Source organism: Arctopsyche grandis, chromosome 10 (genome assembly GCF_051622035.1).
Source record: "Arctopsyche grandis isolate Sample6627 chromosome 10, ASM5162203v2, whole genome shotgun sequence".
NCBI classification, from domain to species: domain Eukaryota; kingdom Metazoa; phylum Arthropoda; class Insecta; order Trichoptera; family Hydropsychidae; genus Arctopsyche; species Arctopsyche grandis.
The window spans coordinates 13163382-13189151 of record NC_135364.1 but is presented as its reverse complement, the minus strand read 5'-3'; the positions used below and the strand labels follow the sequence as shown (position 1 = coordinate 13189151).

At 37.1% G+C, this 25770-nt stretch overlaps 2 protein-coding genes across 6 annotated transcripts; one reads left to right on the top strand and one right to left on the bottom strand.

Moving 5' to 3' along the window:
* Positions 1-81: 81 nt before the first annotated feature.
* On the bottom strand, positions 82-6370 carry eEF1delta (elongation factor 1-delta). 5 transcript variants are annotated; one of them, XM_077440407.1, is made up of 8 exons: positions 6202-6300; positions 5941-6061; positions 3497-3595; positions 2785-3270; positions 1601-1774; positions 761-917; positions 445-686; positions 84-359 (listed from the first exon to the last, which is right to left on the bottom strand). In XM_077440407.1, the coding sequence occupies exons 2-8, from the start codon at positions 6028-6030 to the stop codon at positions 321-323; spliced, it is 1287 nt and encodes a 428-aa protein (XP_077296533.1). In that variant the 5' UTR covers positions 6031-6061; positions 6202-6300; the 3' UTR covers positions 84-320. The 5 variants fall into 5 exon arrangements, with proteins under 5 accessions (XP_077296534.1, XP_077296533.1, XP_077296532.1 ...); XM_077440406.1 differs by having other exon boundaries at positions 5941-6055; positions 6202-6288; XM_077440410.1 differs by lacking the exon at positions 2785-3270 and adding an exon at positions 2198-2284 and having other exon boundaries at positions 5941-6055; positions 6202-6288.
* Positions 6371-9342: 2972 nt separating this feature from the next.
* On the top strand, positions 9343-18051 carry l(3)76BDm (trafficking protein particle complex subunit 8 homolog l(3)76BDm). The gene is made up of 17 exons (XM_077439183.1): positions 9343-9611; positions 10607-10768; positions 10847-11135; positions 11210-11360; positions 11448-11699; positions 12216-12428; positions 12517-12617; positions 12683-12931; positions 13011-13293; positions 13386-13571; positions 14246-14543; positions 14625-14922; positions 15006-15189; positions 15270-15477; positions 15575-15804; positions 15882-16711; positions 16789-18051. The coding sequence occupies exons 1-17, from the start codon at positions 9410-9412 to the stop codon at positions 17039-17041; spliced, it is 4389 nt and encodes a 1462-aa protein (XP_077295309.1). The 5' UTR covers positions 9343-9409; the 3' UTR covers positions 17042-18051.
* Positions 18052-25770: the final 7719 nt, after the last annotated feature.

Genomic DNA, 25770 nt, shown 5'->3' with positions numbered 1-25770 from the left:
ATAAAAATTAAATAATTAATATTTATTATTTCTTTTTAAATTTTTTGTTAGAAAAACACATTTATAAAAAAAAGGTAATATAAAAATGCGAATATAATCTTACAATTTTATTTTAAAAGAGATTAGTAATTAGATACATACACATACATTTTCAACTATTTTTTTTTTTTACTTTACTTTTTACTGAATTCACAATATTATGAAAAAACGTACAACATTAGATCTATTTTAATTCACAAGAAATAATATCACAAGGACATAAGAAATCTCATTTTTAAAATAAAAATTAAAGATTTAAAATTGAGCATCCATGCTTATCTTCAAACTTTGTTAAAAGCAGCAATATCACAACTTTGAACCTAAAAACACAATAATAAAGTTAAGAGAAAAGTAAAAAATGGAAATATTTCAAATCCTTGAAAATTTTATGTAATAAAAACACACCAATTCCTCGATCTTTTCAATTTCTTCTTGCAACCAATCAATAGAGATCTTTTCGTCTTCTACGACGCAAGAAATTTGCAATTTCTGGATACCGTAAGCCAACGGAACGCATTTGGACGCTCCCCACAATAGTCCGTCAGCTGTGATTTTCCTCACTTGAGCTTCCATAGCTTTCATGTCGGTTTCATCATCCCACGGCTTACAATCCAAAATAATATTTGACTTTGCGATCAAAACTGGCTCTAAAAATTACACACACACATTTAAATATACTGGATCATGTGAAAATTAAAAAGCGCAATGTATTTAGACAGACTCTTTGATTTTTTGGCAGCATATGCTGCTAGTCTTTCTTCCTTGATTTTAGCAGCCTCTTCGTCTTCGGAATCTGAAGCGAACAAATCAACACCATCATCGGGCTCATCCTTTGGAGCTGGAACAGGTGCAGGTTTGGAAGCAGCGGCTTTAGCAGGCTGAAACAGTTAAATATTCAAAGCATTATAAAAAAATATTAAATGCTTCCCCATTTCATAACTGTTTATCGACATATGTTACAGTTGAAGTGTATCTTCCAGTTATAATATATACCATCTAACCCGGTAGCAACTACCATTATACATAGTTGAAGTGTATTTTCAGTGGTAATATATTTTGACTAGTTGGAATATATTCCGTCTAACCCACGTAAATTGATTGATATGGAGAATTATATTCCAAATGGTTGAAACATATTACAATTGAAAATACAGTTCAATTATAAGTTGGTACCAGGATAGATCTCACTCAAGTAGCAAATTGAGTTAGAAAGTCACATTTTTGTTTTGAACATATTCTTAGAGTTATCTCAATACAGTACTCATTACGTTTATTCGTAATACCTAGCAAATATTATCGCATTAATGAATTCTTAAACATTCGCAATAAAGTCAAAACTGTCAAAACTCAACTGTTATATTACAATTGGAGCACATTTTTGAAAGTGTATTTGTGCTTGTAGAGATATAATTGATTAGTAGAATTGTATCCGAATATGAATGACCTAAACCGTCAATTGGAATATATTACAACTGAAAATACACTTCGACTGTAAAATTTATAGCAATAGCAAGATCACTTGTTATTATGTTTTAATAAAATAGTCTGATGAAAAACTTACTGCAGCAGCTGGAACATTTTGAGCTTTCTTCAATTGTTCTACTTCGCTTTTGAGGCTCAATACCAAACTTCTTAGGTCATTGAGAGCAGAACTGAGTTGTGAAACTTCAGTTACGATACTGTTAAATTTGGAGGTGACCTCGGTGTTTGGCACATTAGCTAGGACACTGTCCATCTTCAAACACAAAAAATTGTATTAATTTAAACAACATAAAAACATCTCAATCAAACTAATTTTACATAAAAATTAAATTTAAAAATTTATATTTGGGATTATAAAATAAAAAAGAAAACCCACTCAACCAAAAAGTTAAATGAGAAGCGAAAATGGTTAGTAAAGCCAAAACCAGTAAAGGTTCAATTTTTTAGAATATACATAAATTCAAAAGTATGTATGTAAGCATCATATTTCTCAGTCGTCCAAGATATTGCTGACATATGCACCTCATCATCGTGTAGGTATAATTTGCATGATTTATACATCGATATATCACTGACGTGAAAACTAAATGGAATATTGAATATTACTACCCAAATTTAAATTGCACAACTTCTTTCTCAATATTTTAAAATCCGAATATAATCTTGGTATACTTACGCATTCCAGTGACTTTTTGATGTGTTGTCTGGCTTTAGCGACTTCGCTGGCGAGAGAGCACTGTCCACTAACTTGAGCATTACAACCCTATATAAAATAACACCGTTTAAACACGACTTCTTCCTCATATAGATCATAATCTCCGAACAAAATTACGAGTAATATGAATTGTGCAATTAAAAATCAATAAAAAAAAAGGCAAATTATACCCAAATCTACGTAATTTATGATTGCGTTATCATAAATTACTACTACATACCTATGTACTATAACACAAACTGAAAATAAGAAATATTATTATAACTACATATATTGAAATGAATATGAAAATATTGATACATCATGAATATGATTGAAAAACACACACAATACGTAAATACTTTCCTTTCGATTGAAATATACTGTTGTTTTCGTATTTGATATAAACTGATAATATGTCCAAATAAATCAAATAATAATACATACATGCTTCGACTTAAATAAAAAAATAAAATAATTAAAAACCATAGAAGCGGGTGCATTTTAATGTATAAATAGGCATTATAATATTTGTGCAACAACGAATGATCACAATGCCAAAAATATACCTTCGGCAAATTCGACTGAACTTCGCAAACTTCCTCGGTTTTCACGACTTCCTCGGCTTTCACAACTTCCTCAGACTTAATGTTACTTTTATCGTTTTTATTCTTATGTTTTTTGTCCTGCTTGGGTTTATCTTTAGTCTCCTTCGGTTTCGGCTGAACAATATCTTTAACCGGTGGCGCTACAACCACTTCCTCGATACATTGTGGGGGCGCTTCCGAGATGGAATCACCTTTGTTCGAGGATTCCGAGTGACCGACGGATCCTTTGTTACGACGACGTCTCCTCGATGTCTTTTCTGGCACAACGACTTCAGGAGCTGCGGTTTTCGGCGGAGTCGGCTCCTTGGCAACGACATTCTTTTTATCTTTTACTTCCATTGCGTCGGCGCACTGCGTAAATTTCGGAACAATTTTGTCATTAAACGATTCAGTATACTCACAAATCCCCTCGTCGGTGATTAATTCATCACCGGTCGTAACGGGCTGCTTGTAAAAACACAAAACAGAATTTCAACACCTACGATATAACACAACTCATTCACGCAACGACTGTGTAAACCATACGAATGAAATGGCATACAAGTGATTATTTTGATGGAGACTCTTTGTGACTTGATGGATCTAAAGATGAATTTACTTTAAATTTTACCAAAAAATGTGCAAGAAATAAAAAAAATATGCCTTTTGGACTTAAAACAATGTTCAAAAGTACCTTTGCCAGTTTTTCATAATACTGACGTTCAGCGTTATCATACTTCCTCTTGTCTATCCAAACATTTTCACATATCAATAACGGAGTTTTTTTGCTCGCCTATAAACACAGCAACACAAAGTGAACGGTGGGATTATATACGCTTTTAAAATTACATTTTATGAATACTTCTCCTCGGATGATCGCCTAAATATTAAAAACCAACTACAAAAGCATCCAAATGAGTTCCCAATTATATCATACACATACGTTAGTAATTTCGACACCAATGGGTTAAACTTAAGAACTTCATTTCATTTCCAAATAAATAACCAAAAGCCACGTTCGTCATTCCAAAAAAATTTCGAATAATGTAGAGAAGCCCCAATCAATCATATACATAGTATTTTAACTTAAAAATCAAGGATATCAAAATCCAATCACCAATGAAAAAATAAAATGCAGACACATAGACATACATACGAATAGTTGAAATAAAAATTAAATGAATTTTATGTGCAAAATACGTAAATGTATACACATATAAGGCGTTACGTACATAAAAAGCACAATTGAACGAAATAAAAAGGAATTTTATATATTTTGTTAGTATTGAGTTCATGCCAATTTAATCACAAATTTGAAATATAAAAATGATGTTTAAATTTGATTTATTATATAAGTTTGCCTTTGGATCTATATTCAAATATTGACTACAATTACAAAGAGTAAAATATAATTACTCTTTTTTGTAAAACTATGTCAAAATAATGGTAGCTTATCTCACAACAGTGGGTTACAATTACAAACTGAACTTGGATATATTAAGTAATCATGAGTAAATATAAACGCCTTATATGAAACGAGTAAATCTTTATCTATTGTATGAATTTCAACATAAATTTGAAAGCGTTGCGTTTAATAAACTTAGATAAAATATATGTTTAATAATAAAAAAAAGGTACTTTTCCATTATCTGGAGGCATTTAAAAATAACTTATTCGGTCTACTATCTACCGGAAAAGATGGCGTTACGTACTTGCAAAAGAGAGGAATCTTGGCAACAAAGATGCTGTGTGCAAGACAACATGAAATAGAAATTAGTTCATGAACAGTCGTCTACCATTTGTGACGGCCATTCGTTTCTTATGTTGTAGGCCCAAGAATTGACGTCTACCAAACTGTGCCAGGAAGAATATTAGGCACAACCAATGACTGGAACAACTACATGAGATAAATCTGCGCTGAGAATCTGAACAAACAGACGATAGTAGACTAGAGATCAATAGTCGAAAGCTAGCTTACAAAAAGAAAGAGTAATGCCGGAACTTCTTTAATTGTGGATTACGTTGGAAGAATCACGAATGGCTTTTAGTCGAATTGGCAGACAGCAGTTGAAGAATTAGAAAAAGCTGGATTTTGAATTTGCAAAGACAATCATCACTACAATTTGATTGATCCACAATCTGGCGTCCATACTCGGATCGTTGAGCGCAAGTATAGTGGCGTAATAAACAATTGGTGATCATTAATTTGGAGACAGATGGTCAGAAACGACAATGTATTCGAGTCATTAAATTAATTAATATTATGTATTAGATGTATTATGAGCATTTATAAGGATTGTAAATAGGGTTTTGAGCTCTTTTTCCTAGTATGCTGTAGATTAACATTAGAATAATATAACACTATAATTACTAACCAAATTAAATTAAATTGTAAAATAGAAAATGATCAGTAGATCGGTAGCTATTAAAATCGATATAAGATGTATTGTGAACATAATTTCGTAATAATAAAAAGCATTTAAAAATCAAAATCAATTCGAGTCACTTCTGGACTTAAATTTAAAACTACATACATAAGTTTATTTAATTATTGAAACAACAGGTTAGGTTTTATTTATAATAAAAATATATATTATGTTTTAAAGAAATGCCTCCAGATAGTGAAGTACCAAAAAAAAATGACATGTACAAATTTTGAAGTATTGATTTTCTTCGATATATTACACAATGTGGAAAATTCTTGGAACGGAGGTTGTGTTGAAAAAAAAAATACAAGCTTTATATCAGAATGTGGTTGATTTAAATTAAAACATATATTTTATCGACTTATTAATCCAACGCTTTCAATCGACTGAAATGAAACAATGTATTACATGTATATATGTGTAAAATTCGAGGAATGTCTATCTAAATAAATTTTTTACGTAATTAGAACAAACGAAATGCACATAATTATTGAATTTTCAATCGAGCTTCGAAGCAATGCAGCCAACCGTCAGTTAAAGTGTGATTGATTTGATTTGCTGCTAGCGACAATGCAGAGTTGGAGTTGGAGTTGGAGTCAGACGCGATGACACGTCGATGACGTTGGACCGAGTCCGAGTCCGAGTCAATGTCATGGCGAGGGCGAGGGCGAGGAAGGCAATTTGCCAAATGATCTGTCGTCGACGGAAGTACCTTGGCGAGAGACTCGTAGTGGCGGCGTTCGGCGTCTGCGTGAGCACTCTTGTCCGACCAGAATTTCTCAAACACCATAGGAGATGCCATCTGATGCTGCTGCTGTCAACTGCAACTGCAACTGCAAAACACGTAAATCGCGTGAGACACGTGGCGAAGGGTGTGTGGCGAAGAAGCGCTATTGCTCAGTGGAGGGAAAAGGAGGGGGGGTGCTTCAGCCGCGCCCCCATCGCCTGGTCCCGATCGAGGAATTTGTCAAACCTGCCAACGAGGAAGAGATGCACGTGCCTCCTCGAATGGATGCTGCGATTGAAAGAGCCGCGATCAGTGTTGCCAGTCTATTTTCACTCCATTTCCTTCCACATCTACACAAAATCAATGGCTATGTCCACACTACCGATATCTGGTTCGGTGATTACTAGTCAAATGTGAACCGGTCACAGGACAACCGGTCGCTCTAGATCGGTCACACGTGATCACCCGTCACACTAAAACTGGTCACGAGAAAACTGGTCACACCCTAAAATCAGTCAACCGATTTTAGGGTGTGACCAGTTTTCTCGTGACCAGTTTTAGTGTGACCGATCTAGAGCGACCGGTTTTCCTGTGACTAGTTCACATTTGACTAGTAGTCGTTTACCCCGATATCTACACCCGATATTTTCGAATTTTCCATATCCAGTTCCAGTAGCGACTCGTGAGATTTCATAGTGGTGGGGGGCTGCAGAGATTATTCAGGCTGTAGTAGCTCGTTAACCAAACCGGTGATCGAATGAAAACAAAAATAGCTTGAATATATACTATACTGGGAGGTCTGCAGCCCGCAGCCCATATGGATGACAAAAATAGCATGCATTTGTACTGTATTGGGAGGACTGCAGCTCCGCAGCCCATACGGACGAGACGCCACTGTCCAGTTCCCATATAGCAACCTGTGGTTGCTATTTAGGAACTGGATATGGAAAAATTCCTAAATATTGGGTGTAGATATCGGTAGTGTGGACGTAGCCAATCGCATCAATTCATTATGTGGTCTCGGTGATTATTCCGCACAAAGTGATCTCGCATTAGAAAATCCCATTAAGGTCTGTTCATACCTATCCAGCACGACCCGTATCCTGCAGGTGTCATGCAAGTGCGGATAGTATTCTTTCGTACATTATATGGACGTATTCACACTCCATTCGCGCATGCGCATTTACCATTGATGTATAATACACATAGATGGACCCTGACGTGTGATTTTGGTCGGAGATCTTTTCTTCACTAACTGAGGGGTGCGGGGGGTTTAACTAGCGGGGAAGTTGGGAAAAAAATTGTTTTTTTTCCTACGACGCAGCGGTACCTACCTACCGGCGGATCTAGTGTATTATATATTAATGGCATTTACGCATTCATGCGCGTCCATATAGAATGTACCAAAGAATACTATCCGCACTTGCATGACACCTGCAGGATACGGGTTGTGCTGGATAGGTATGAACAGACCTTTAATCGAGAGTTACCCATGTGAACTATCATACTAACGAGAACTCGAGTGTCAGATATTCCGTATTTATGATGTTCGTGGTAGCGATTGTAATATGCGAAATAATCCGTTTAATAGTTTTTTTAAATCACAATCGAAGGTTAGAAAAAAGTTTTGGAGGCGGTATTTCGAATACTTCATCATCATACTGAAAAAAAAATACCGTACGGCCCTACGTACATATATAACAAATAAAAATAATAGCTTCGCGCTGTCGCATCAAAAGTCCTCCGACGAGCGCATGAAATCAAAAGGTGCCAAAAGTACCTTTTGATTTCGATTATTGAGTGATTCAAATTGTATTTTGATTTCGCTGCTTATGTCGCCCCCCCCCCTTAAGGTGTCGCCTAATGCAGCCACATCAATATACTTATGCGGCAAGGGTTCAGCCATAAAATCACAATAGACCTCTCCATACAAAGGAAGAGAGCAAAAAAAAAATTGATATAGGCAGGGAAGGTATTTTGACCGTATCCCGGTCTAACGAAACACGTGCTGTGTTTGTTTGGAAGAGGATCTTTATTGCTCGATTAATACATTTGTATTTGTATTATGGAGGATGAACGAATGAGACGACTGGCATGTTAATGCACGTGTTTATTATATGACAGCTGAAGACAGAGTGAGTAGTAGCTCTCCGAACCCAGCCGAGTTGGTTCCCACTCGCAGGAAGGCAACCAAACTCGACCATGTCGTATAAGCGAGCCGCCACAGTATGTACGGCGAAGTAAGGTCTGTTCATACCTATCCAGCACGACCCGAATCCTGCAAGTACGGACAGTATTCTTTAGTACATTCTGTACAGACTCCAGGGATGTTCAACTCGAGAGCACCCCGGAAGTCGATTTCGTAGAAGCTCGTGGTAAGCGTGGGCGGGGCTGGTTTCCTCCAAGGGATCCACAGGTCGTCGTCTGCGGTCTGGTCTCTGCTGCTGTCGGCTCGGCTCGATGTATATCTCTCTCTCTCTCGTACAGTGTGCGTAAGTGAGGGTGATACGGGACAAAGGCGGGAAAGTGAATAGTAATGAAAACAGGTTATAATTCTGTTTGTATGGTGACTGTATTTTATATATATATGTATATACAGAGATCAAGCAGAGGGGGGGGGGGAAAAAGGGGGGGGGGGGAGTCCGACTTGAAATTAGCGCGCACGTGTTCAAGAGGTTATGGTAACCTCACTCAACCACGTGGCTACGTGATCTGACTTCGACGAAGAGAGACCAGGAATTCCTCACTTCTCACCGGACGTATACTGAAGCTGTACTTCCAGTATCGTCTGCCGATCAAGGCTGAGCTGATCGGGACTCGGTGGTGGGAACCAACTCGGTAGCGAACAGAGATGTTCACTCGACCGACGCGGAAAACGAATAGAATGCGGGGACGCGCGCTCGGCGCCGATCTCCCTCCAAACCGGCTCCTTTGGTCGTAACGCCACGAAAGCTGACCATGAAGACTTGGTCGGAACACATTCTATATGGACGCACATGAATGCATAAATGCGCATGCGCGAATGGATTATGAATACGTCCATATAATGTACCAAAGAATACTATCCGCACTTGCAGGACACCTGCATAATACGGGTCGTGCTGGATAGGTATGAACAGACCTGTATACGGGCGAAATCACACAGCGTGGGATGTGGGACGTAGGTTTTTTTAGATAGTTTTAAACATATGGAAAAAATATGGCGTTCATGGTACCGTACATGAGATATTCTTTTCAAAACGACACATTCGAGCTGTTTCGTTGAAATTGTATAGTAGTGTTTATCCTTGCTTGCAATATTCACCGCACCGTATTGTACATATGTACGTATATCGTAATCGTAAACATGGCGTGTTGATGGGCGGTAAAAAAGTTGCTATGCTCGGTGTCGTTTGACAGTTGAGCGCTGAGTGGTGCAGTGGAGGAGGCAGGGCGTGAGGCGCGGGGTCGGAGAATGCAAGGGGGAGCGGGTCTGGGGTCGGGGTCGGGGTCGGGGTCGGGGGCGACTCCCCAGCCCCACCCCCACGAGCTGGTGTCTCTCTCGTTCGGTCCGGCCGTGGCGGCTCTTCCCAGCCCCTCCGCCGATCTTCTCGCGCAGAAGAACAACCTCACCTTCGTCGAACTGCTTCAGCCCTTCTGCCGACTCTCCTCCGAAGGTTCCTACTCTCTCACCCATACATATTCTTGAACTTGTTTCCATTCTTCAATTTCATTTTATGATAAGATAATGAATTGTTAGACTCTATATCTAAATTTCCATTTGAAACAAACTGCATAGGTACACCAACTTAATTCTCACTCTATGCCGATAATCACATACGGATATACCAACTATCTAATAAATATTACTCAACTACATACAAATATATCTACATATGTGTGTGTAAAATTTGGAATAGTAAGTCAAAGGCACAATGACTCTTTTAGATTCAGAATAATATATAAATATTTATGGGAAAGAATTATTTCGTTTGAAAAAAATTGTATATCAACAACATACTTGCACACGAATTTTCCAAGAGCTAATTATGTATATTTTTAAATATGAAAATCCAATTTGTTTGATACTCGTACAGTGTTAATATATGTCATCATTGTCTGATAATGCTACAATTGATAATATCTTCTTGTACCTGTATAATTTCCTGACTAACTGACAGCTAAAATGAGAGCTGCATATCTCATATGTATATACGTATGTATATTGAAACTAAAAATCACTTGAATCACCTTCTAACCACTCTGATCATTTTTTAAAATCAAAGTTCACCATTAACTCACATACCTTAGATATTTCAATTGCTTCAAATTCAAATTGATTTTTTTTTCTTCTGTGATTATTATTTCCAGCTTCATCTTGGACCCAGATGAGGTTGCTCTATGCAGCTTCAATTTTTTTAATCGAATTTAATCAATTTGTCAATTTATTTGTTTGTCGTTTCATTCGTGAAATAATCTCTTAATCCATTGTTTTAATTTCAAATGTAGCATTGGTTGGTAAGAATTTCGCAAGCATACGCTAAGCGTTGAATTTTAAAATATGTTTTAATTTTTTTTTAATCGTTACTATGATAACTACGAGTATACTATATGTATTTGTATTACAAAAAAAATAATTGTGAAATGTAATATTTATTCTTTTTTTTTTCAGGTCATATCAGAGATCCATCGGGTCAGCAATATTCGGTTAAAAATTTAAAATTAAATATCAGTAATGTCAACACGAGGCCTCCTCAACCTACTTTAGCTAGAAAATTTTTAAACGAATCCGTTAGCAATACTTACAATGATAAAACGGTTTCAATTCAAATTGGTTATTATTATATTTGTATTATTTTATACTATTATACATCAAATATGTATTTAAATTTTATTATGTATAAATCTTTAGGACGCTTCCACCTAGACATTCCAGCGGCAACACCTTGGTTTGAAGCATGGCGCGAAACATTTTTTAATGTTCAGTTCCCTTCTGATCATGAATTCACAAAACATTTTGTTGCTTGCCTACTCGTCGTTACTACAACTGAAGCGGATCCCATTGAAACCATGAAACATATGGGTCAACAATTATCACAAATGCAAAATGTAACGCCACCAAAGCTACCCAAATGGTTTAATACTAATGTTCTAAGATGTTATGTTCTTTTGCACGATGCTCTGGAGGGAAATATTGAAAAGTATGAAAAATTTGTATTGAAAAGTGCATTTGTTTGAATTTTTATTATATTTACGTTATTTCATTAATTTTTAGAGCGAAAAGGTATTTTGAATCATTGAAGCAGACGTATGGCGCTGGTAATTGCTTTTTTATGTCAATAAATTCGAGGAATCCAAATGACGGCGACAATACTGTATTGCCAGATCCATGGTCGAAATTTTTAATACGTAGATTTGAAAATAATGTAATATATATTTATATTTCTCTAATATAATATGTTTCCACTGAAATCTTATAAAAATAATTCAACTTAAAACATCCTGTATTATAGGACAGCGGTTCCGATAAAGAAAGCATGCCGAGAACTCCAGCTGATATTAGTGTCGTGTCAAGTATGCCCGTGAATATTGGCCTGGAAAATAAACAAGATTTGAGCGCTGGTCCAGCAGAAATTTCTAATGTAATGTGTGAGTCTGCTACTGAAGCAAGTGAAAGTGGGGTTGTTACTGTCCAGGTTCATCCGTTAAGTCCTTCGGAAGACATTGAATCATCCATTGCCTTTGATTCTGCTAATAGCTTGCAGGTTTGTTGCGCGTCGTTGCATCCTTTTGTTAATTCTTGATAATACATAGAAATATAACATTAGATATATTAACCAAATATGTACTTAATCAATTGGAATTTAATAATCAACAATTAACAAAAGATTTCTGTATTGCTTACTTTGTCATACATGTTCAACATTGCCTATTCCATGAATTCATTGTTATATGTATATTGTGATGTCTTACACGTGAATTTTGGGACTTATATAGTACATTTGATACATGTTTTTAACACTCATTTTTAATATGATTTTATTTACACAAAATGGCTCATTATTTTCGGTGCAGGTATGACGTAAAACTTGTCAATTTAATTTACACTCTTCGTGTAAATACGGTAAAACAAATATTCATTGTATATGTACAACTATGTGGTATTTTGATAGGTATTATTTGTACTTTGTACTGATTTTTTAAATTTTATATTTTAACTAACTCTGTTCAATCAAATATATGCTATACTCAAATACTTGTCTTACATTTTGTATGTCCAGAGTGATGTAATGTCAAACAGCATGGAAAGTGATACAGGAGTTATAAATCCAAATGTTTGGGAGAACACATCTGGTAATGCAGGAATCGGAGTAGTTCACGGAGCGTGCTTATCCACTCAAGATATTGAAAATATTAGAGTTTTTGTTCAAGATTTTGCGTTCAAAGCTCTGTTACCATATTTTGAAAGACAAATATTTCAACTTCAAGATGCGGTTAATATTATAATACAATACTATTTTTACCTAATTAGAATTAATGAGATTAATTTGTTGTTTTCATTATGGTTGAAAATTATTCCAGGTTTCCAACAAGAAAGGTGTTAGTAGATCACTGTTCATAGCAACAAAACGATGGTTTGGTACAAACAAACCTGGAACTAATATGCCTGTCAATTCTGTTATGTATGTGACAGCTAAATATATTTTCATTTTTTTTTTTGTGCCAGATCTAATGTTTTTATTTATAGTTATACAGGCGATTGTCCGGAACTTCAGTTGAGACGGTTGGGCGATATCTGGTTCATGCTCGGACAATGGAGTCTTGCATTCCAGGTTTATCACACAGCCAAACGCGAGTATTTCAGCGATAATGCTTGGCTTTGCTATGCAGGTGCACTAGAAATGGCAGCTTTAAGTGCTTTTATGGGTAACGAATCATCTAGAAAAACATTTGACTACATGGAGGAAAGCATAATGAGATATTCCAACTCTTGCAGGTACATTGCTTAGAGTATATATGTAAATATATATAATGGATATTACTCAATTTATCATGTTAAAATTTTCTTATTTAAGAATGCCCCAATATGCAGTGCGTGCAACTTTACTTTCGGTCTTATGCTTGAACAATCGTGGTTTACACGGAGAAGCTGCTAAGCAATTAATTCGGATGACTTCAGAAGATTGCGACTTACGAAGTGCTGTACTTTTAGAACATGCTGCTCTCTGTTTTCTTGCTGGTCCCACAAGAAAAACACTTCCGAGAAAATACGCATTCCATATGGTACTAGCTGGACATAGGTACTCAAAAGCGGGACAAAGAAAACATTCTTTGAGATGTTACAAACAAGCATATCAGGTATAACTAGCATATCTTTATCGTAGTTTTTTCTGACTATGTTTAATTGTATTTTTTTTAATTAAAACTTATTTGTGTGAAAAAAATTTTAGGTATATCAAGGTGGTGGTTGGAGATTAGCTACAGACCACATAGAGTTTGCTGTCGGAAGACTTGCTGGTCAAGTTCGTGCGTGGGACGCTTCCTCAGCAGCCCTTTCTTCGCTTTTAGCTCCTAGATCTTTACAACCACCAGCTCAACAAGCTGCCTTTTTGAGGGAATATCTACACATCGTTCAAGTAAATAATTCAATACATTTTTCAGTTCAACATTTTTAAGGCGTATGCATTAAGCGTTGTGTTGGTAAGGGGGACGCTGTAGAAGCCATGCTGGACTTGTTCTGTATGGACTTGTTCACACAAGCATACTATAGCATCCCGCCCTTAATTATACACCTTCTGTTGAAATTTTTGAGTGTATGTATGTTAGATGTTGTTCAAGTTCGCATGAACAGCATATATAAACGACATGCCACTGATATGGGTCTGGTTCACTGCATCGAAAGTCGAAAAATCGAAAAGCAATGATCGAAAATCGAAAGATTGAAAAGAATGTATGCATGGTAAGAGGTACTATGTATATATAATATATGTATATCACTAGCGTGCGGTGAAATTCTCTCTTTTTATCGTGTCGTACAGCCTTACTTAATGTGCTCGGGCAGGATACAAGAGGAACAGCCTGTTCCTTTTGTAACCTGCTCGCGCAAATGAAGTAAGACTGTGCGACAAAAAAAGAGAGAATTTTACTGCACGCCACTGATATATGTACATATATACTACCCGCTCTTCATATGTATGCATGGTAAACAAACATCGTCATAAAGATTTCGATTTTTCGACTTTCGATGCGGTGCCGCACTGATATCCATCTACAATATATCTCTGTTTAAAATAATCTTTAAATATTTTAGCAATGGCTATCTCAAGAACCGGAACAATCGAGTCTTCCACAACTTCCAGTACCTCTTTTAGATAGTAATATGACTGCAGTACTGTGCGGGGGCTTAACTCCTGCACTCACTCCTGGAAAATTAATTGCTTCTGGGACACCGCTTGCTGCAGTTCCTACCATCGATAAGCTTTGGGCTTCTTTAGAAGAAATGATGATTCATAAGGCAAAAGGGGCACCTGTTATGATTTTTAAACCGACGATTTCTTTGTTTTGTAAAATATCAGATAATTCTACAAATCCCATCGCTCCACAAGGAGGTATGATAATAATTATCAATTTTTATTTATTTATATATATTTATTTATTTTATTCATGAATAAATATTATTATTATTATAGAACCTGTTCAAGTTCTGGTGCATTTGTTGAATCCACTGCAAATTGATATTTCTATCATCGATGTTCAGTTACTTTGGCAGTTCAAAACACAGACGTTGCTTAATTCAGATGCTAAAAGTCAAAATGATATGTTTTACAATGAAAATTGTATCCTTACTGATACAGAATATGATAAATCGGTAGTGACAACGCAAAAAGTTCCCTTAATACTACTACAGAGTGATAAAATAACACCTATAACAATGAACTTGACGCCTTTGCATCCCGGGGAACTTACTTTACTTGGCGTTTCTTTCAAGTAAGTTATCAAATCTTTCTTTGTGATGGTTCTGTATTCTTCAGAGTATATATATTTTATAGAATCCGTGCATGTTTTTATAGGTTGTGTAATCCAATCCCACCGGGAGAAGACGCAACGCCAAATGGAATAACTGTTTTAGGCAAGCAAATATTTGAAATTAAAGGACCTAAATTAAAAGGAGTAAAAGACGGTTCAGCGGAATCACAATATGGAATTGATAACAGATTAAATATTGTTGTTGTTCCTCCTTCACCTTGCTTACAAGTATTCTTTATGACAACGAGGAATAATTTCATTTAATATTCAGTATTGCTTCACTATTTATGGTTGAATTTATTTTACAGGTAACTTTTTCTGAAATATGTGATCAACTTCTATGTGGTGAACTCCAAAGAATGAGTGTCGAATTTAAAAACATAGGACGAGTTGGATTGAAAAATTTGTTTGTCGGGTTATCTCATCCACAATACTTATCATTGTCTGTTGACAACAGTGTAAAACCTTTTGCTGCACTTATAGAATCGAAATACACGAAACCTCTGGTTATTCAAGGTTGTTATTTAATTTCCAATTAATTCATTCTTATATAAATATTGAAGAAAAGTATATAATAATTAATAACCAATTTTAAATGTTTATTAATTTGTAGATGAAAGACAACTCTTGTTGGAAAAAGAAAAACGTATCCGAAATCGTCATTGCTTAAAGGTTTTGGATTCTTTGGGTGCAGGACAAACTTATTCTACTGTTCTCTGGTTACGAGCGCCAGAGCAAACTGGAAATCATAAATTACATGCTTTATTTTATTATGAAAATATGCACGCTAATGCATTACCAAAACACAGACTTTTGCGACATACGTGGAATATTACATTAAAGGTTTTTTTATTCATTTTTATTAACTCTTGTCAAAATTTTGTGCATATTTTTGTTTCTAACCGTGATTAAATTTTCAGGACTCAGTTCAAGTTTCTGCTTTAGCAAGACGTAATCTTAGGCCAGATAGTGATAATTCGATTTACCGAGAAAGTTTGAATATGGCTATCGAAGTGAAAAATGTCAATCAAGTACATCACGGTATACTAACTTCATTAGAGGTTCAACAAGTGTCTCTCCTCAGTCAAAATTGGACTCTAGATAATTTTGTGCCTATTAATGATGATGTCAAATCCCTCAGTAGTCAAGAGACATTACATATAATAACGCGCGCTAAAAGGACATTAACGAAATGTGGCGAAAATGAAGTATTACATTCTGACATAAAAATCAATTCAGACGATAATTTAGTATCGATTAAAGATAAACCTTATTCCAACTTTGTAACAAACTATTCGTCAGCATTTGGCGTTAGTGGATTAAGTGATATCGGGTTTGAAAATGTGATGGATATAGACGAGGAATGCCTAAATTCAGTTTTAGTTGTTAGGTGGAAAGCTGATATAACCGAAAGTGGAGGAAGCCAAAGAGTAGCAATCGGACAGCATCACATTGGTCTAGATAAATTAAGCATGAAAGTGACTAGTCATAATGTCGAGGCATCAAAATCTGCCGAAAATCCACCTGTAAAGTTATTTGGTAGCGATAATATTTCGAACACTACCGGCAACTTGATGAATTCAAATTTTTCTCCTTTGGATGAGAGACTGATCACTTTTACATTGGAACATCAATTTGAAGTTGTGCACGATTTCAAGAAGTTGCATGTTTGTTTGGTACCTGTGAAGTTACATTTAGTCAATTGTTCTACAAAAGATGTTATAGTTGTAGTAAACACTGGCTTGAAAAGGTATATTGATTGTAAAAATATTCTATTACATCGAGAATGTGTTTTATTTGTCAGTTAATTTAAATATATTCTTTTAGTTTCGTTAACAAGTGCCCTGGAGTCGGCTGGGTCGGGATCGGCGGCAACGATTCTGGTGGAGTGCAAATATCATTGTCTTCTTTGAAAAGTAATATAATCCCTCTGCAAATAGCTTGTACATCGCCCGGAACATATTCTTTGGGGAATATCATTAGAGTGTCGTGCAAAGTTCATCGTGGTGAAATATTGAGCACTCCCATTTTACAAGATCATGTTGCCTCATCAACATTAATAGTAATGCAAAATACTTGAATATATTTAAGTATGTTTCCGCAGTTGGTGATAGTGAAATATTTTATATGGATTCGATATTGACAAATTTTTTATTTAAAAGAATTGATGAAATTGTGATATATTTGTAATTATCTTTTTTTTTTTTTTGTTAATACATATTTTTTTTAATTACTTTTAAGCTAAATTTGGAATTGTTTTAGATTTTACCATTTCAGATGTTTTTTGAAATCGCGAAAAATATTCTCTTATATAAACATACCGATTTATTACTAAAAAACACTGTTTACATTACTCGCTTAGTTTAAACCAACGCATTTTTATATATTTTTTCTCAAATACAATTAATATTATATAAGCATCAGCCTGACACGTTGGTAATTTAGATACAATAGTTATTTTTTAAAGGATTCATCATCTTTGAAAATAACATTTTCAGGCGTTTTAACAAGAAATTGATTTCTATGGTGGAATACCACACACTTGCGAAAAGTCAATGTGTTACAAATCAAACCCTGACCTCAACAGTTGAACTGAGCTTGTGTATGTATTCTATATACATATGTATATAATAGAAAGAAACACATTAGAAAAACTAAATTTCTTATGCTAAATACTACCATTAGTACATATAATGCTTAGCTATTATATTAAGTTATCACTCACTTAGTAACGTCTCATATTTTTACGCAATTTAAAATACATACATGATGAAAATAATTGATTCATTTTTCTTAAGTATTTGTATTAATTATTGATATGTATATTATTTATCATCGATTTTTTTTTCATGTATAAATCGTATTTATAAATACAAATTTATTTACACGAATTGTGCATGTAGGTCAAACTACCTTTTATATCCTGCCATTTACATTAGGAAGTTGAAAAGACGTACATGTAATTAAAGATGAACCAAATACTGTGCAATACATAGAGCCTATGTAAAATATGGATTAATAAAATAAAGTTTAGGATGGATAGAAATGGAAAAATAATCACTCGTTATGTAAATAAATCATTTATTACAAATTTACATTTTTTGTTACATTCCCTTTCATATATATTTTTTAATCCTTATTTTGTACTTCCATTGATTATGCTTTAAATGAGACTTGTGAGTATCACAGAATGTGTTGAATAATTTTCCTAGGTGCACATGTTTTACTTTCTGCTAGTACTTTCATATCAATTTATTCATTTTACTACCCGAAGAGTAGTTTTAGTTTCTTTTTCAACAATAAAAAGAAGGACTGAGATTCCGATGGCCTATATTTTTCACCTTCACCAAATCCAGCAGGACCATCATAATCGTTTGCCGAGCAATATGCCAGCAAAGCCAGACATAAAAATATCAAAAATATCTGCAAAATTGATAATGTCATATTAGAACATAAAAGAGAAAATAATGAATAAGTAAAAAGATCTATCAACGACATGCAGATAAGTTACTATACTATAAAAGGGACTGATTTTGATTAAAAAGAAAACGCTCACCAATTGCACTTTCATTTTTGGATTAGTGTTTACAAGTCAGTGATGAAAGAGAGTATCGTCTTTGACACTGATGCATGTTATTTTATACAAGAACATTTTCGTGGAGGAGGAGGTAGATGTTTCAAAACGGTCGAGCCCATAAAGAAACTATCGCTCATATGGATTTGGTTTCATCATTATGACTGAATAAAATCAAGAGGAAAGGTCACCAAATATCGGGTCGAAGAGATGTTGCATACAGATTCCGCAATTTTTATGCAATCGCCATCCTTCAACGCACCCATAGCATCTATCAATATTCGTTTTCACATCTGACACGATCAGGGTCAAGCAAGTGAAATAAATTTCAACATTTGCACTAAAACTCTCTAGGCTTGCTCAATGAAATTTATATCGAATGATTATCGACAAAATAATCTGCGCATGATTGACAGACTGACTATGAATAATATCTAGTGAAATAATAATACCATTTGTAACACCACGTTTTCCCATCGTCCCCTAGGGCAACACTCGCCCTTATTTCGAGTGGCAACTCAGAAAAACCTCATAGGCGCGCGCGCATGTAGAGCGCGCTGTCTCTTACCCGCGAACTCTCGTCGAAGAAACATCTCTCCTGTGCACGTCTCCAGGGGGAGACGGGGCCGAGAGATTCACCGCCATCAGTGCTGAAGAACCGCCACGAGGTCGAGTGTAGCATCACTCCCTCCCCTGAGTTCCAGCCCAACTTCCCCTGCATTCCTCACGCCGTTTCCGGAGAAACCTCAGCCGTGAGACGACGAGGAAGCTGTTATCAACGCACCCGACTTGCCGTCAGGAACCTCCCCGACTATATACATTTATACAAATATCCCAAGGTTAGTCCACGTTTCCACCTAACTTGACTCATTGGAAGAATAACGAGATATCACGCCCTCTGCATAAAGACGCGCGTAATATCGTTCGTTACATTGGCGCCCAACGAGTGGGCCTGACCAGCAAGTCACTTTTGCGTTCACGAAGTCAACACGAAGATGCACGGTCTACGCTCCGCGGGGAACGTAGACCCAGACGCGTCTTCTTCACGAGCGACTTCCCCACCGGAAGGACAGTCGGCTTCCCCACCGGAAGGTCAGTCGACTCCCCCATCACCAGTTCCAGTAGACGGCGCGTTGCTGATGGAGATGATGAAGCTGATGATGGAGCAGCTTATAGCTTCCAACACCGCATCTGTTCCTTCCCCCGTCATTTCACCTGCCCCGGTCGCGGCGGGAAATTTTGCGAATTGCAAATCTCGGTTTGCCGGCGACTCGTCGGAATCAGTCGAGGCGTTCATTGATGCCATCGAGACGTTCAAAAACTGTTGCCGAATCCCCGACGAGGACGCGCTTCTAGGTTTACCCATGATGCTCGATCGAGACGCGGCCACTTGGTGGGTGGGAATGAAACCTTCCACCCCCACCTGGTCCATGGCGCTAGAGGCGCTACGAAGCAGCTACGGCGAACGTCGACCGGCTTACCGTCTGTTTCTCGAAGTTAGCGCAACTAGGCAACTAGAAGGGGAATCAACGGACCTTTTCGTAAATCGAAAACGCGCGTTATTCGCGAAAATGCCGTACGACATTCCCGAAACGATGCAACTCGACATTGTATACGGCCTATTATCTCCTTTTCTACGAACCCGTTTGAGCCGAGAGCGGATAGACAATTTCCAGGAATTGATTCTCTGCGCCCGCCACATCGCCGATATGGACGCCGAGACCCCAACGGGACTACCTGAGGCCAGAACAATAGCGAGCCCCGACATTCCACGCCGTTCGAGACCCACATCGGACACATGGGAAAGGCCCGCGGCCGGAAGTGACCGAGCATTCACGAAAACGGACCGAATGGGCGAACAAAGGCCGCGATTTCGTCCAACATGCTCGTTCTGCCATAACCGAGGACATTCGGTTGAAGAATGTCGAAAGAAAAAGGAGACACATACGAGAACACCTGTCGCATGTTACGGTTGCGGAGCTCCAGGTGTGATAAAGAGCAATTGTCCCACGTGCAAGACGAAGACCGGGGCCACGTTGTCAACGATCGCCCTGGCGACGTGTCCACGCCAGATACCGGTGACCCACCTATCGTCCGTTCTCCGAGCGACGAAGGCACCAGCTCCCGCGAAGACCCCTATCCTCGACTGGAGAAAACGCCCGGAACAGAGAAAACGCGCGGATCAAGTCCGAAGAGCGGCGAACTGTCGCACCTGTAACCCCCCGGTGACCCACCTATCGTCCGCCCTGAAGGCCACGAAGGTACCAGCTCCCGCGAAGACTCCTATCCTCGATTGGAGGAAGCGCCCGGACCAGAGCAGACGATACGCGGACCAAGACCGAAGAGCCCACACCAGATATCGAGCCGCCGATCTGGTGCTGCTGCCGCCATACGTCAACCCCGCTGAAGAGGGGCGGAGCGCTACGTTCGTCCCCGTACGAGAGGGGCCCTTCTGGATCAGGGAGACCCTGAGTCCCACCACCTTCCTCATGTCCGCTGTCAACATGCCTGTCGATCAGCGGATGTCACACCTGGTCGGCGTTCCAGCGCCGAGCGTGCCGAGGCGAAGAAAAGGAAGGCCGCGAAGACCATCAACATTCGTCAAGACAACTGACAATACGCTGGCCGATGAGCGGATGCCCCACCTGGCTGACGTTCCGGCACCGGTCGTGCCGAAGCGATGCAGAAGAAGACCTCGTACGAAGCCCGTTGCACAATGATAGGCTTCGGCGCTATCCGAGTTCAGAGACCGGACGCTTGCCCTCTGAACTCGAGGGGGAGGATGTAACACCACGTTTTCCCATCGTCCCCTAGGGCAACACTCGCCCTTATTTCGAGTGGCAACTCAGAAAAACCTCATAGGCGCGCGCGCATGTAGAGCGCGCTGTCTCTTACCCGCGAACTCTCGTCGAAGAAACATCTCTCCTGTGCACGTCTCCAGGGGGAGACGGGGCCGAGAGATTCACCGCCATCAGTGCTGAAGAACCGCCACGAGGTCGAGTGTAGCATCACTCCCTCCCCTGAGTTCCAGCCCAACTTCCCCTGCATTCCTCACGCCGTTTCCGGAGAAACCTCAGCCGTGAGACGACGAGGAAGCTGTTATCAACGCACACGACTTGCCGTCAGGAACCTCCCCGACTATATACATTTATACAAATATCCCAAGGTTAGTCCACGTTTCCACCTAACTTGACTCATTGGAAGAATAACGAGATATCACGCCCTCTGCATAAAGACGCGCGTAATATCGTTCGTTACACATTTTATTCAAAATTGTCAATCAAATTAACGAATACAACTAAAATAATTAAAAAGTAGTGAATACTTATTTATAATATGTAATAATACATACATACATGGACTGAAGAAAAAGATCTTCGATCGATGTGTTGTGCCAATGACGTATGGATGTGAAACTTGGACATTGAACGCCAAGATACTACACATCCCAATATACTCAAAGAAGTATTTAACGCTGTATGATTGGCATAACGAGGGGAGATGGGAAGTACAATACGTGGGTGAGAAGTATTATAAGGGTATTGGTTATATAGTGAAGGGATTGGAATGGCAATGGGCGGATTACGTAGCTAGAAAGGTGGAAAAAGAAGTGCTAGAGTGGTACCTACACATGATAATGTAAAAGGGTGAAAGGTAGTCCGTAAGGAAGATGGGTAGACGAAATTATAAAAAAAGTGGGGTGAGATGGATCAAAGTTGCGCAAAACAGAGACGAATGGAAGCGTTTTGGAGAGGCCTTAATCCGGCAGTGGATTGTGAGTGAGTGTAGATGATGATGATTACATAAATAATTATTTCTACATAAATACGAACTTTTAGTAAGTTATGGTGATTTAATTTTCATTATTTCTACTATATATGTATGTGTGTAGATATTTAAAAAACATATCTTTCCGATTTTTTTTTTAAACACCATTGAAATTCTATTTTATTGAAAGTATCTTCTAGCTATTCCTCATATGATTTAACCACGGCTATGAAGTCGATTAAAAATGTACCGACTCCGACTCCAACGATTTTAGAAAGATCGACTTTTCTTGCCAACGTATAAAATTGTTAGTCATAAAAATAATTGCGATTTTCAAAATAAAAAAAATCACTAAAAATTGACATGTAACCCATTTATTGAATTATTGGTAATTAGTGTGAGACGTAGGAAACAATCAGTTTTGGTCACAAAACATGAAAATACGTGAAGTTCAACGATTTTATTTATAGCTAGCTGAACCGTTTCCGTTAGTTCCGCTAGTTCCCGTTTCAAGAGATGGTTGGAACTCAAGAACGTCTCTTCAGAAAACCAACTGGTAACGTGGTTACCAACGAACACATTTCCTTGACTACACAATGGCGCTTCGAACTTTCGCGTCGGTAAAATCGTAATTACGAATATTATCATTAAGAGGTTTGTTCCCGTTTTTTTTCCACAGCAAGCTTTCCGGACATGCATACAACAAATCCTGAAAACGCATTCAATCGCAAACCGTTCCCGTTCCCATTTGTCGGAAAAGTGCAGGCAGCGAACAAATTTGAAATTATTGCGTTGCAATGACACTCATTCCCATTTTTCCCGTTTTTGGGCGATTTTTTTCACAGTAAACTTCGGCATGCGTTGCAATGCCACAATAACGCATGCAATTCCCGTTCCCGTTCCAATGCAAGAAAACGCAGGCAACGAACACGTTGGTCGCGACGCAAAAACATTTGAAATTATAGCGTTGCAATGACATTCATTCCCGTTTTTTTTTCACAGTAATCTTCCCGGCATACAACTATCCTGAAAGTTCCATCGTAATCGGAGCCTATTCGAGACACACACAGACATTCATTTTTATACATATGTACATTATAGATTTACTTTTTTATAAAGAAATTATCAAATTTAAATTTATTATTGGATTAAGAAAAATAATAAAGAGTTGATTTTTTACGACTGCACAGCCCTGGTTTTAACCTAGCTCAATATAACGCATAGTAAACAAATTTGAAGACCTGAGGTTCGGTGAATAAGCGATCACCCAATTAATGTACAGTTGATGAAAAAACAGAATTGTACATATATATCGATACTTAATATTCATACATATGTAGATATAGGGAAAGTCGATTTTCCAATTAAGTACAACAAAATTTTGATAACAGGTATCTAACTACATACTTACTAATTATACATTTGTGAATAAAAATTATTCAGATATTTTATGTAATCGATGATTTTTTGTATTTTTGAATGATTTGATCTGTTCGCTTTCTGTTAACACGTTTATGCCACAGTACTTTTTGGAAAATAAGTACGTGCGCCGTTAAATCGATCGCGGTAAATTAAGAGGGCTATACACCCGAACCCTTAATTTTGTTGCCGTTCCTTTCTTCGATATATATGTATATATTGAGTGAATGCAACAATATATATTGAGTGAATGCGACAGTTGCGCTTCGACCAGATAATACGTATTTTAAATCGACAAAATCGGGGTTTCGTATTCTCCAATTTTCTCCTCCGAAACTGGACCAATTTAAAAAAAAAATCATTATCGGTATGAGAAAGATATTTTCTATGCAACTGTGGGCGTTTTTTTTTTAAATCGACCGTTAAATAAGCACGCTGGACTCTTTTCGTGGGTGTAAAAAAGAGGCGATTTTATAGATATTTGGCGGCTCCTAGCTCCTATAAAAATAAAAATAAAAGCACAGATGCATGCCAATGGTGGATATCCATAGCATAATAAAAAATAATTTCTTTAGTGCCATAATTGAGGAAGGGAGAAATGTAATATGTTTGTATGGACAAAGCGCTGGCGTCCAGCCATCTTAAGGGTGTCTAGGTTTCCGCTTATTTTATCAAAATGTTAATCGCTAGTGTAAACATATGTACATATATGCAGAAATAATAAGTCTTTCAAAATATAAATTAAATATTATTTATTAAATTGCACTGTGATTAATATAAAAAATAAATATGTAAAGTAAAATATTTTATAAGATTTCGAAGAAGTTGATTTTATCCCAATAATTTCTTTAGCAGGAAAAGTATTGGCCGAGCATCTTGTGGTTTCTTATATTCTTCAGTTTCAGTGTACATTCCATCATCCGATGGGTAGCAGAAAGCAATCATGGCCAAACAGAGGACGAGGAGTATCAACTGAAATGATAGATTAATATATAAACACTTGTAAATAAAACCAATCAGGTTAATCATCGCATGAATTTATTGTCTCCGCTCATTCTAAGCAAATCGTATCCACTTAACTTCCCACATACTCAAAATCTCGCTGACCCATCTCGCATTCCCCGACCTGTTGTACTCTTATCAGCTATGAAGTCATCTTGGGTAGCGGTCATCTTCACCATTACTTTGGCTTTAATTTCTTTAACCCTTCTCGCGTATTGCTTATTTCATTTTAATCAATCGACAGAGTCGTTGAGCGAATACTGTTTTATTTTCGTCAATGCGGTTTTAAGTAAAATGGTAGATATGTAGTTAGACTCACCAATTGGGACTTCATTTTCACTTGCTAGTAGTTATTGCTCGCTGAACACTTTTGAGCTTTGTGATTAAAACTTAAGAATAACTTGGCTATTTATAATGTGTTTGCTTAGTAAGTTACCCAATTTTAAATGAATTATAATTATTAATTAGTAGAAATAAAAATTATAAATTATTCTTACGTAAATGAAACTACATGTAATAAAAATTGATAATAATTAATCCACGGGAAAGTACAAAAATTAATATAATTTTATAATTAAAACTAATTTTAATTAAATCACTTCGTTACAAAGTGATATTTTAAAATTTTATTTAATAATAAACATTTGGCGTTGATTAATCATTACCAAACACATGTAGATCAAGTAATAAAAATACACGCATTTTTTTTTATTATTTATTTATAATCTATTGAATAAATGCATTGTAAAATTAAGTAATTTGTTATTTTTATTTTATCCTAAGAGCAATAATTTCTTGAAGAGGATCTTCTTAATAATAATATGTTGTATATCTCCAGGAGACGGTTTGTAACCATCGCTTTCAGCATTTGATGGATTTGAATCATCGAATGGGGCAGAATACGCCAACACGATGAGGCAGAAAACCAGGAACAAAGCCTGAAACAAATCAGAAGCATAAAATAAGTAAATTACCATTGCAAAAGTATAACAGAATACGTGTCTTTTATGAGATAATGTAATCATTGAGTAATATGAGTTTATCAC